Source organism: Oncorhynchus tshawytscha, linkage group LG03 (assembly GCF_018296145.1).
Source record: "Oncorhynchus tshawytscha isolate Ot180627B linkage group LG03, Otsh_v2.0, whole genome shotgun sequence".
Classification (NCBI taxonomy): domain Eukaryota; kingdom Metazoa; phylum Chordata; class Actinopteri; order Salmoniformes; family Salmonidae; genus Oncorhynchus; species Oncorhynchus tshawytscha.
This window is the reverse complement of record NC_056431.1, coordinates 23,610,395-23,624,040: the sequence shown is the minus strand read 5'-3', so window position 1 is coordinate 23,624,040 and position 13,646 is coordinate 23,610,395. Positions and strand designations below refer to the sequence as shown.

At 40.9% G+C, this 13,646-nt stretch overlaps 1 protein-coding gene and 1 long non-coding RNA gene across 2 annotated transcripts; one reads left to right on the top strand and one right to left on the bottom strand.

Annotated features, from left to right (window-relative positions):
- Positions 1–1,994: 1,994 nt before the first annotated feature.
- Positions 1,995–5,639, bottom strand: LOC112246600 (POU domain, class 3, transcription factor 1-like). Its single transcript, XM_024415026.2, has one exon. The coding sequence runs from the start codon at positions 5,593–5,595 to the stop codon at positions 4,465–4,467; it is 1,131 nt and encodes a 376-aa protein (XP_024270794.1). The 5' UTR covers positions 5,596–5,639; the 3' UTR covers positions 1,995–4,464.
- A 1,670-nt stretch (positions 5,640–7,309) lies between these two features.
- On the top strand, positions 7,310–12,944 carry LOC112246625. The gene is made up of 4 exons (XR_002952950.2): positions 7,310–7,444; positions 7,564–7,627; positions 11,412–11,600; positions 12,539–12,944. It is a non-coding gene; the product is annotated as an uncharacterized LOC112246625 (long non-coding RNA).
- The last annotated feature ends 702 nt before the right edge of the window (positions 12,945–13,646 follow it).

Below are 13,646 nucleotides of genomic sequence, written 5' to 3'. Positions count from 1 at the left end.
GGCTGTTTTTCATGGCTCTTGATAGGCCCCTTAGTTCCAGTGAAGGGAAATCTTAACGCTACAGCATACAATGACATTCTAGATGATTCTGTGCTTCCAACTTTGTGGCAATAGTTTGGGGAAGGCCCTTTCCTGTTTCATCATGACAATGCCCCCGTGCACAAAGTGATGTCCATACAGAAATGGTTTGTCAGAACCGATGTGGAAGAACTTGACATCCGCCTCCACTGATGCAGATATAATATTGTGTATTATTCTTCCAATACATTTTAAACAAATTGCTCAGTGACTCGCCTGAGCTCTTACAGCTGTAGGAACAGAGTTGTACCATTTGGGGGCGCTTGAGACTCGCCGTTCTCTTCAAAATGCTTCAATATCGTAAAGCCTAATTTGGGCTCATTTACAACAGTTTGAGCTGACACTTCTCAAGGCCTACAGTATCTTATATTTATTCGTATGTGAAGTTATGTTATAGGGACCTATGTGTGCGTCAAATTGATCAGATTTGTATTAATCTCCAATATACTATTTATTATTGGATGATAGAATCCGAGCGCTCCTATGACTTTACAAGGAGCGCCTAAAGATCATTAGCTACATTTGGATGACTGAAATACGTGGAAATGTCAATATGCATAATCGCTTGGCATTATGAAATTGTATCAAACAGTGGGAGGGAAACAAAATGATATCCTTGATGAGATGTGTATAAAAGGAAATTATATAGGCCCACCAACAGAGAGAGAGAGTGAATCTTCTGTTCTCGGGTTTTCTATCTGAAGGACAACTTTTAACGTCTCTAAACATCACTTCAAGAATTCCTATCTGACAAAAAGTTTGCCTTCACTCAAGTTGATATCGATAACCTATATGCTATTCAAAACAATTGTTCCTACTTTTGTTAGGGTTTATTCAAGCAAGTCATGTAAATGATCCTTCTCGGTTTTATTGAAGGCTATAATAAATGTTTTCAATCCATAGCATTTGTTTATGCGATGCATTGTTAAAAATAGGCCTATCGCTGGCTAGGATTAGGCTAAAGTAAAACAGTCTTAATATAATGTGGAGTAAATCGGCATTTCTTATTGTGCTAATGTCAAATATGGACACTACAGATGTACAGTATCTTGATTAAGTTCTAGAGCTATAACTGAACATATTAGGCTAAACATAACAATACTTCGCGCTAAATTCATACAGTTTGATGTTAAACGTTTCTTTGGACTTTTGACTAACTCTGAAATATTGGATTAGTTTGACTGTTATTAAAGTAAATTGTTGATGACTTCTCTGTCATTTGCGGCATTGAAACTGGTGAGACGCAATGACATTGGCGAATGAGTTGCAATATTACGCCTACATTTGCCGAATCAGAACGGCTTGTCATCTAACAATTTCCCCCATAGCATAATGTCCACCCACATCTTGTTTTCTTCCCAGAAAGCAAAGTTGCGTCATTTTTATCTTATTAATATGAATATCAAAATATAATACAAACTAATTGTGTGTCCAGATTCATAATTATTCTTACATGGCTATCGGTAGGCCTGCGTTAGCTGTAGGCAGTAGCCCCACAGTCTACTATGCGTGTTTCAATGGAGCTGGTGTGTTTGTGTAATCCAAATGGTAGCGAGCCTATTCCTTTGCATTTTGCTCTAATTCAACATAGCCTATTACAGCCAATTTAATAACATCAGCGTGATGTTTAAAACGAAAAACCAATTTGTATTATAGCCTATACTTATTCTGAACACTTGGAGAGGTGTGTGTGGAGAGGTGTGTGTGGTCTTGTACTGTACTCCATTGTACAGTACTCCATTGGCCTAGTTGTACTGTACTCCATTGGCCTAGTTGATATTCCAATAACCCATAATTTGGTCATTATTAGTATGATTATAGACACTCAGAAATCCCTCGCAGGCACTTTATTTGTTCTCAAAGTTTAAGATACAATAGAAGGTGTGTATTTATTTTAGGACATATTTTACAAGTACCTTAACACTGTAGGCTACTAGTTTTAAATAAGATTTACAATCGGTATGTTGGTGCGCACCAAGAGAAAGTCATTGCTGCTATGTAGCATACTATTATTTACCTGGAAAAACATTGTTATTACCATATCACAGTATTAACTAATAATAATATTAATAGTAATTGGTACATCAGTCAATAAAAAGACACTATTTTCGTAATAATATTGCACAATTTAATACTGCGATTACACAGAGATGTGAACAACGTCAGGGATTGTGTAGACTTGATGCGGATATGAATGCCTGAGGTAAACATACTGTTGTCTATTCCCTTGAAAACAGCACATGTACACAGCCTCTGATTTAAATGAATCCCAATTACATAACGGAATACTGGTTTAAACTGAACACATGTTGTAATCAACACTTTCTGACTGTTTAAATCAGAGTGGTTAAGCACAACACACTATCTTAGTGCATTTGATTTCTGTTTACCACATACATTTGTATATTTTTTTTCTCATCTGGTGGTTTCACAATAGTTAGCAACAAAGGAAAACGGTTTGGTTTTTGAATGAAGACAAAATACCTTTTCTTGTATATACGTTTTATGTAAGTAATAAAATATTACTATAACATAAATAGGAGAAATGTGACTTTGCAGCCTACATTTAGCAATCAACATACAACCAATGTAGTGAACAAAACATATTGAAATCCACTGCAACATAACCATTAACCGAGCCAAACAAAAAGCTCCAAACACATTTAGGAAATAAATATATATATAAATGGTCAGATTCATAAATGAAATCATATTAAAATATCTTCTTGGAATTAGTAAGTGTACAAAACTGCCGGAAAAACAAAACAAACCAACAAAAAAAATATCTCAGAACAAATACATGTTTACATATTCGACATATTTACACATCGGAAATAATCCTGGCAACATTTTATTTCAAACATCTTTTTGAAGAAAGTTTTTTTTCCCGCTGTATCGAATAGCACTGTCTGCAGTACGCAATTGTACTATAGGCTACTGTCCATCAGAATGTGCCAGAGCCTTGAGAAATGACACGCAACGCACGAGTAGGCTAGTTAATCAGATTTTTCCTTTCTTCTCCATATCCGAAAAAAATATATATATATGTAAAACAGGTCCCTTCATCACTTTTCATTCGAGAATGTTCTGAAATTCTCCGTATATAGTGTTTATAATACAATAATAGGAATGGTATAAATTAATGGGGTGTAGCATAGGCTACCTTTCAGATCAATATAGAAGGTACAGAATTCAAGTTCTACTTTTTATTATGATATAAAGAATGAGAACAGCGTGACACTTCGACCTGGGGCACTGAAGTTACCTGAGAATATCACTTTCATTTCGTATTAAACCAATCTCTTTCCAAAAGGTGGTTGGAATAGCTTGGCAGTTAGCAATGCAAGTTGCTGACGGCGCCCTGGAGTGATTTTAGGAACCTGTAAACATGAAAATAGTGAGTAAAGGCCTACCTCAAAACAAATTCTGAAAACAAAACGAATATAAAAATTGCAATGATCATTTCAACGAAAGAATAAGTGCTCCATACAAAAGGAAAATAATAATCAAAACAAATACTGAAAACCGACAAGAAACACATGTTTCATAAAGTATTCATCCATATTGCCCTTTTTAGCGTCTGTTGCTATCTGCAAAGCATACATGTTTTAAGGCTGCCAGACGTGAGCTGTCCTGCTGCATTCGTCAATTTTGAAATGCATCTGACATTTAAGTGTGGGGATTTTTGTCATTCAACGGGTGCCATAATTTCCATCATCTTTTCACAAACTCCTCTGGCCAGATGACGTAGTGTCAACCGTAAGAGTAAGGAAGGCGTTTTTGATGAGTTACAGTACACTAATAAAATGAGAGAAACAATAAAAACAGTCTTCAGAACAGAAGAGACACTGAAGGTAAAATATTCCAAACAAATCAAACATCACAATTAATAGAACAAAGCGAAATAATAGGCTAATAATTAGAAATATTGGTTAATCGGTTTTAAGCCTGAAGAGCAAAATGTTCATTGTGTGTGTGTCTCCTTTGTTGATCATTTTCAGGCAACCACCTCGCACTGTGGTGAGCGCCATCAGTTCAAGACACCACTTGCAACATTTAATCGTTACCCTTTGAACAGCCACGAAACATCGAATTTACTTTACCTCCTCCATAGAATTTTGGTAAATAAAGATATTTGTTTCATTTAAAATGTGAACGAAATCAATTCAGTAATAGTGTATGTTTTTCTTTTCAACCATTTTCCATTCTACCTATTTGTTGTTGTAACTCAAGCTCCGGTTACTGGGACAAAACTCATCTGTCTGTCCAACTTTGCCATGTCTCTGTTCTCTCTCAGTAAAACAAAATGAAATACTGTAAACTCCATAGTCCTTTCCCTTTTTTTTCTTGTTTCCCCCGAAATTGTAGGATTGTTCATGAAAACAGTCACTGCACAGGACTCTGTAATGTGTGGTGAAGAGGGGGTGTCTCCGCTTGAGAATATACGTCCTCCATATTCGGATGAGGGACCCCTATCGGCGTCATTCTTTTCTCTTTTTGTCTTCTGTTGCAAAACCAAACACGGACAACCTCTTTTTCTAATTGAAGAGAGACGGCTAAACTGGTGATTTCATGGGCAGAGGGCTTGGGACATTTTAAGAAATGATTTTCCAGCGCCCCTTTCACCCCAACTTCAATCGAGGTCCTCTTCTTTCTTTTCCTGCCCTGCGCAGCAATCTTGTCCAAATTGGTGGGGCTGCCAGTGTTTGAGTCTGTCTCCTCCAACCACTTGTTTAGCAGTGGCTTAAGTTTGCACATGTTCTTGAAGCTGAGCTGCAGTGCCTCGAACCTGCAGATAGTGGTCTGAGAAAAGACGTTTCCGTACAGGGTGCCCAAGGCCAAGCCCACGTCCGCCTGTGTAAAGCCCAGTTTGATCCTTCGCTGCTTGAACTGCTTGGCGAACTGCTCCAGGTCGTCGGAGCTGGGCGCATCCTCGTCTGAGTGGTCCTGGTGGTGGCTGAACGCCTGCTGGGGGGACTCCATCTGGTTGTCATGGCTACCTGTATCGTCGAGGAGCGGGTCCCGCATGCCGTGGTGCAGAGAGGCGGGCTGGGGACTTAGCATGGCGTTGAGGTTCGTGTATCCCGGCTGTGAGTAGACTAGCGACTGGTGCCCGTTGGAGGCAGGAGACAGCGGGGACAAGTGGTGCGTCGTGGTTGGCGCCCACGACCCATGGTGGCTACTCTGCGTCTGCTGGTGCACCAGGTGAGATCTATGGTGGAAGCCGCTGCTCAGGTCCTCTCGGCTCGCCTGAACGCTGGCTTTGTTGTGCTCCTGTTGCCCGATATGGGTGCCGCTGGTCCAGTCGGTGTTGGAGGTGGGCAGCCACTGGTGGTGCGTCAGGCTCATCGGATGTCCGGTGTTGGTCGCCGCTAGCCCTTGCAAGTACTCGTGGTGCATCATTTTCTGCACCTCTCTGTAGGTCGTCCCCTGGTGCATCCTGTCCGAATCCGGATGCATGAGCGGGTTGGACGGTAAGGAGTTATTCCGCGGAATATACTGAGCTGTTGTAGCCATGGCTCCGACTTCGAAAACTGACGAGTACTTCGGAGATCTGGAGGCTTTAGAGCTAAAAACGCAACAACCTGCTCTGGGAGGTCTTGGGGAAGAGCTAAGACACGCCTCCTCTTCGCTTGTATTGGCTCCTTACGGATTCAAGCCCACAAGAGGCATAGCCTACGTTGCAGAGCGCATTTTACGCACATAAAGAATAGGGCTCTGTTTCACATATACTATATAGAAACATGTTAATTCTATATATTAAATTTATATTTTAGGGTATTGGTAACATCACGGTCTCTGAATATGACCTAGGTTTCCGTTATCCCTCTCTCGTGGGCTGCTTGTTTGCATGTCACAGGCGCACAGAACCCAGTCACTCGCAATTGGTCGCCCCTTTCTCATTTTTTCATCCATCCTCTCTCTCCAAGCCAGGGCGGAGAGGGTTGGAAAACAGTAGGTAGGTTTCGTTGGGTTCGTTCGGGTTGTTTTTCAAATAACCACGTGGGGGAGTACGGGGATCTTTTTGATGGGGTGACAAAATCCCCCCCTCCACCTTGATATCCTTTTAGTCAGTGATGACTAACTGCGCGCTCCCACTTTAAGTAGATTCGTATTCTTATAGTGTAGTGTTCCAGAATTACAACCACCCACAAAAATCTTCAAAAAGAGATGCATGTGAATAAGCACTGTGTGATGTTGATATGTCTATGAATATGGTGAGAATGTGTGACAAATCTCAATGCGTTTTCTTTAATAATAAAGGCTACCCTTTAATCATTTATCCCAATTGTTTATGACATTTACAATGTTAACCACTTTGAGAAAAAAAAGGTTCTGGATAGAACCAAAAAGGGTTCTATTGCTTGCTTCATATATGGCACACCTAAAGGTTCTATATAGAAACCTTTTGTATGGTTATTCGATCAGAACACCAGGGGTTCTTCTTCACTTTGGGTTCCATATAGGGTTCAATATTAAAGCTATTTCGGTTCTGTATAGAACCTTAAGGGTGCCATATATTAAGCAAGCATAGAACCCTTTTTGGTTCTATCCAGAACTTTTTTCCGAGTGTATGATATCCTCATCAAGGCTTATCATTCTCTTTCTCTCTCTCCCTTTCTCTCTCTCACACACACACACACACACACACACACACACACACACACACACACACACACACACACACTCACGTGCACTTACACTTTTGCCATTGGATAGGGCTTTGGAAAATTGTAACATGAATCTGCAAATGTTTGTATTATGCTAAATTAACAAGGGCATGGTTAGTAATGTGTTTCAGGATTCAAATTATGTTTATACGTGTAACTGTAAATCGCTCTGAATAAGAGCGTCTGCTAAATGACTAAAACGTCTAAACTGTATAAGAGTACTATAAGAGCACCTTCTTAAAAAGTTATGGTTGTCAAATAAAATCATCTCCAAATATCACGTTAAATTTTACCACCCGTGAAAATGTGGACCTATATGCAAAGCTCATGAAAAGCAGAAGGTATTTTATAGCGTTTCTCTCGAAGCATTTTACTAAACAGCAACTTAGAGTGAAAATCCTGTGTTTCTCCCTCTTGGCTTCTTCCGCACTCCTCTCCCGGTTGATCTGATTATTTTTCCCTTCACGTTTTGTCCCAATAGCAAATTACCAATTCTATGAATTGCAAAGCAGCCTCGGAGACGCTGAGGGGTAGAGAGGGGGAGATGCGAAGATTGAAAGGGATCTTTGCAAACACAATCACGTTCTTAAATGGAAATGCGGGGCTTTAAACAAATCTTACATCTCTCCTGTTCCAGTCGCCTAAAAGTCCGCAATCAGGCGCATGTTCCACTCCTTCTAAAACCGAAGCTTTTTGTAAGCTTTTTCAGGCATCACTCTTTATATTAATTATTTACCTGAATGCATTTTTTTTTATCTCACGCGCGTGTTTATGTTGTTCTCGTCTCTCACATGGCACTGCTCTCTGTTTGTAGGCTACAGTGGGACGCATTTTACGATTTATTCATTTCAATCCCTGGACTAGAGCACGATTTAACGGTAAGTTTGCTCTCTTTTCTGCTACGTGTGTCCTTACTTCACTCTGGCACGACACGACACTGAAGAATATAGTGCGTGTGTGGATAAGATGCTCTTGGGGTCACAGGTGCTCGTCATCATCTCTTGAAAGGCGTGGTTTTGCCCATCCAACCTTTATATATTTAGTTTGGATCGACTAAGGGGAGACAATTCCAAAGAGTTGGCCAGGTGTCATTTAGAAATCCTTAAAAGGTTACAGAGGAACTTCTGGAATTTTTCTTTCATAATGTACAACATATTCAGTGAAATATTTTAGTATGTATTCCAATAGAAGGATGCAATATTAGTTGTTATCGAAATGTCTGTTTTCATTAATAACATAATAATAGCAGTGTTATAGGCTACAGCTCAGTGACTGATTAATATGTCAAATCAAGCCATTATCCTTGCTACCTTGGATTTGATAATATACCAAATAACAGGTAGGCCATATTTACACATCTAATAGGCTTGTAAACACAACCTCTTCAGACTATTCAATATGCAAATAATGTAAATATCAAAAACGTGCTGTGTGTTGCTTTGATGCATTCAGTAACCTAATACCACATTTCCACTTGAGTAAAATAGTTTAGATTAATCTGAATATCACTTGATCTGTCAAGGGCCTTTGCTTGTTCATTTGCAAGATGTTCAGCCGAACATTTTGTAAGGACTTTAAAGATCACTGAACCCTTGGAGACCACTCTGTCGGGTTGTGACTGCTGCCGGAGTCAGTTCCATGCCTCAGTTAATGAAGATGCGTTACCATTCAGTCATTCTCGTCTCCAAGTCTATAAAAAGTCATTTCTGCCGGAAAAGCGGTGCTGCCGGGGCAGCCACAGACATACAGACCAACTCTTGTGCTTTGCCAGCCAGCTCGAGGAGCTGTGGAAAAAAATATCCAGATGCTCACCCCTCTCTTGGTAAAGAATATGGCCTTGTGTGGAACTAGGTGAATTTTTTGCTAAGATGCACGAGGTTGCTATGGAAAGAGCGTTGAAAGGGATGACACGCATCTTACTGCTGATGAATGATAGGCGATACAGGAAAAGGCACAAAAAAAAGAAAGAAAAAAAGAGGTCACGATATGATGAATTCATAAAAAAAGACAGTGGAACACACAATTATGGGGTTTCAGTAGCTGACTAGTTGAGTATAAGGCATGGTGATGCGAGTTGAGGAAGCCCGGGTGACCCTGTCCCAAAATAATAGTCTCAATTTTCAATAGTCTGCCTTGTGTCACATTGAACCCTTTCTAAACATCCTTCCCGTCCCCTTTTCTTGCACCGCTCTTTTTTTATAGTCCGGTCACGTCCAAGTGCACGAGCCTATGCAGAAACGTTAGCATTCATTGTGGTTGGCTAACTCTATGGTGAAGCAATGGGCTTATGCTGTAGACTATTTGGGCTATGAACATTTTGGAAAAATAGATAGACAATCTATCTGTATAAAATAGGATGAAAGTGCATGTGTATCTTAGCAGTAGGCTGTAGCATTTCGTTTCTGCACTGCCTACAATATACTCACTATAATTATTTCCAATTGCGCGTGTGTTCATGAACTACAACAATGTCGTCCTGTGATGTTTTGTGCCCACTGGACTTGTGCCCGCTGATATTAGAAGTATATTTTTTGAATGTAAAAATAAATAAATCCCTTATAGTATTATTTGCGCTCCCTGCCAGTCACGTGTTAAAGCCTCAAGTGGGACCTCATCGACTTGAATACAATTATAACCTGGACCCACCTCAGCCAACAGCCACCCGGTCCACTCTTAATTTAGCCTAACCATGTTCCTAGAAGGCATTTCCGAAAGATGAAACAACAAAAATACATCTCTTTTCAAATATCTGAAAGGCCTACCCCCACAACATAACAGTCTAACAGTATTTATCATCTAAAATAATATTTGTACAATTATAGTATTCACAACTGGTGCACAATATTCAAGTTTAAAAAAATATGACACAAATGACAAATTCAAACAAGGACATTGAGGCCTAATTCTGTTTTAAAATAAATTAAATAAAGTCGCAGGGATTGTCTTTTTAATAGGCTAATAAAACTCTTTAGGATAACAGTCACATATCAATTGGAATGCACTTTCAACAACTGTCACCCAGTGCCTAGAATTACAGGCCTAGCCTACTGTAGAATTACAGGCCTAGCCTACTGTAGAATTACAGGCCTAGCCTACTGTAGAATTACAGGCCTAGCCTACTGTAGAATTACAGGCCTAGCCTACTGTAGAATTACTGGCCTAGCCTACTGTAGAATTACAGGCCTAGCCTACTGTAGAATTACAGGCCTAGCCTACTGTAGAATTACAGGCCTAGCCTACTGTAGAATTACAGGCCTAGCCTACTGTAGAATTACAGGCCTAGCCTACTGTAGGTTTGAATCTATTTCTAAAGGTCAAAGTCAAATATGTGCATTTTCTCTATGCTTGTCTGCCCACGAGCAAAAAAAGAAGAAGACAAATGTCAAAACTCAGAGGTTAAAACAAAAGTACGTTATATTCCTCCAAACAATTACGCCTAGAAAGAAGCTGGTGCTTTCTGAAAGCCATTTCACAACAATACCTTTCTCAAACTCAGATGGAGGATGACGATTTTAAGTTCCTAAAATTAGACACATTGTATGCTAGACATCTCTCTGCATAGTCCCAGAAAGGAACCCCATTTCCTGCACTGCATTTGATGTTAAACACACCTTTATTCCACTTCCAGGGGGTCATTCAATCGACCGTTGCACCTGCCACCTTTACATTTGGATTTAAAAAATCAGAAAATACCTATTATTCACAAACTTCCACAATTCAGATAATTGTACTTTCCCCCACTTTCAGTCTTTCTTTTTTGATAGAAATACGAAATAGGCACTGACTACACGATCGCAATAGCCCATTTGCCTAGCGCGTAAATGACCAACGTCCTATGCTTTTCAGGTAACTTTTTTCCTTTCATTTTTGGCTAATGAACTCGGCGCTTCTGCCAGCATCCCCCTGAGAATGCGAGGGGAACGTTTCTCTTGTGGTAAAAGGTGCGAGATTTCTCCCTATTTCTTATACTAATTAGACGGGGGTCTGAACACGATATGGGATGAATATTCATGAAAAGGCACCGGCGAGCAATTAGTCGTGGAGAGAGTTCCTAACTTCAATCCCTGATCAGCACCGCGCGCAACAGAATTGGGTACCGCTCCCCCTACTCGGGATGTGTCTGTGGTGCCCAGCCAACCACTCTTTGAACAGTCTATTTGTGTCCGTTCCTTTCCTATCGTTCATGTTTTAAAGCTGCCAGCACCAAAATACCCCGCTTGCCCACTTAGTGCCACTTCCCAAAAGGGAAGGACAAATAAAACACCACAACCTGGCGCCATTATTAGAGTATTTACATTTTTAATAAAGCTATTTTGGGAAATTGTATTTTGCATAAAGTTACCTGGTGGTCAAAGTTTAGAATATAATTTCTCACTTGATGCCTAAAATTAAATAATTGTTTCATCTCATACTACAACAGTAGTAAAAGATAACAGTAAAATCCTACATTTAAAATGATCAGATGGTCAGAGATAACGGACAGCATTTCTTTGCACATGTGCCCATGTCTCTTACCAAACATTAGGATATCAAAGTATTAGAATACCTATATCATATAATGGATTAAAGGAACAAGAGAACCCACACCAACACTAATCGATAACACAATTAAAACCAATATACAATTTACTATATCAGGATCACTTTTCACTTCACTTTCAGAGTTCCAAACCTTCCATCTAACTCCGTGACGGGCTTGAAAGCATCAGGCTTGGGATGCCTAAGCCCCTTCTCAGCTTCTGTCTACCTGTCTGCTGGGGTGTTGGTGCCTGGGCTTCAACCATCAGCCCTAACCTGTGTGGCTTCCTGTCCGTCCACAGAGGGACCCAATCCTCTACTTTGAATTCAAAGGTGATCCTTATCCTCTCCCCCCTCCTGGATGTGTGTGCCTCTTGGTTTGCCTCTCGCTTCCGTAAAGATGTGTTTATGTATGTATGTATGTGCGGCGGGGAACATAGGGAGGTTTTAGAAGGTTGGTCGAGATAAGCAGTGGAATTTGTGGCTGTGTGAATATGGATGGAGTCCCTGCTCTCTTAGAGACTGACTGATAGAGAGGTAAACAGCTTGTGGGCTGGAGGGGTGAGATGCATGCGCCTGAATACATTTAGTCAGCATCACCGTCTCTTCTTCTTCTCTCTCACTGTCTCCCTCTCTCTTTCCTCTGCTCTCTCTCCACCTGCAAAGGTCTATCGAATTATAGTCCTTTCGTGAAATATGGTTGTGTTGTGCTTTGGATTTTGAAATCTCCTGGATTTGGAAAGGGGTTCCATTGTTATCAAAATGCTGAGTACAGTAGTGTTTTGTTATTCTTTCGACTAGTTCTGCTCAGCTTTATGTGCTGATGTTGCTTAAAGGAAAGGCCTAGTTGGTTAGATCCCATAGACACTGTTGGTCACTTATTTATGTTTCGCTCCGATCAGCATCATTCTCCACCTTTCTTAATTTCCTACCATCATCATCGTTGTCTTCATCACCGTCGTCCTCATCGTTGCCCTCATCATCATCATCATCTTCTTCTTCTTGTTACTTCCTTATTCATCTCTTTTCCTCATTTCCTGCCCTACCTTTCCCCGATTTCCCTCTCTCTCTTGCCCCCTTTATTGAAATGATTTGGAGAAGCATTAATATGATCATCACAGAGCCGGTGTTGACTTCCTCACCTCTCCTCTCCTCTCCTCTCCTCTCCTCTCTCCTCTCCTCCTCTCCTCCTCTCCTCTCCTCTCCTCTCCTCCTCCTCCTCTCCTCTCCTCTCCTCTCCTCTCCTCTCCTCTCCTCTCCTCTCCTGACAGGGGCCTGAAGACAACACAGCCTCACGCAGGCTCAGCAACACGCAGGTTACGACCCCAACAGGACATACCACGCCACCCGGCGGGCTGAGTTGTTACGCACTACACGTAGGTGTGTGTGTGTAAGCCACAGGAGGTTGGTGACACCTTAATTGGGGCGGATGGGCTTGTGGTTAGAGCTGGAGCAGAATCATGGTTTCCATGTGTTTGATGTGCTGAGCTGTCCTCCCCTCAGCAGCCTCCGCTGGTGTAAGCATATTGCCCCCTGCCGAATGTCCATCCGCCCTGCGTCTCCCCCTCAGCCCACCCATCCTTCCTGTAAAAACTGACTATGTAACAACATACTATGTGTGTGTTAAACAGAGAGCAGGACAGCAGGCAGAGAGAGAGAGAGAGAGAGAGAGAGAGAGAGAGAGAGAGAGAGAGAGAGAGAGAGAGAGAGAGAGAGAGAGAGAGAGAGAGAGAGAGAGAGAGAGAGAGAGAGAGAGAGAGAGAGAGAGAGAGAGAGAGAGAGAGAGAGAGCGAGAGAGAGAGAGAGAGAGAGAGAGAGAGAGAGAGAGAGAGAGAGAGAGAGAGAGAGAGAGAGAGAGAGAGAGCCCACGTTAACTGACGTAAAATAATAGATAGATTCACTTCTGCAGGTTGAATGTTGTACTTTATGACAAATTACATCAATTAAAGAGATTGTTTGCTGTGTTTAAATATTTACATACTGTAGATTTTAGTAAGAGGACATGTGGATTTTCTCGAGTACACATTTCAAAATATGTTTTTCTATAATAGGAGGATTGTGTCTCTGTTGAAATTTGGGTAGCCCAAAAAATGAATTTGAAAAACCTCAGTTTAGAAGAGGTTCGTAACAGGTGAGGAAAACTTTTTGAAAAAACAAAAGCTGTAAAAGGTATGTGAATCAATGAGATGTGACTGAACTATTTTCCATTTGACTATTGCATAGTTCTTTGTTGGTAACATCAATTGATACTATTCACATTGGAAGACAACAAGTTGAATGTAACAGTGTACACACCTACTTCAATATCAGGCAGGGTAGCCTAGTGGTTAGAGCATTGGACTAGTAACCAAAAGGTTGCAAGTTCAAATCCCTGAGCTG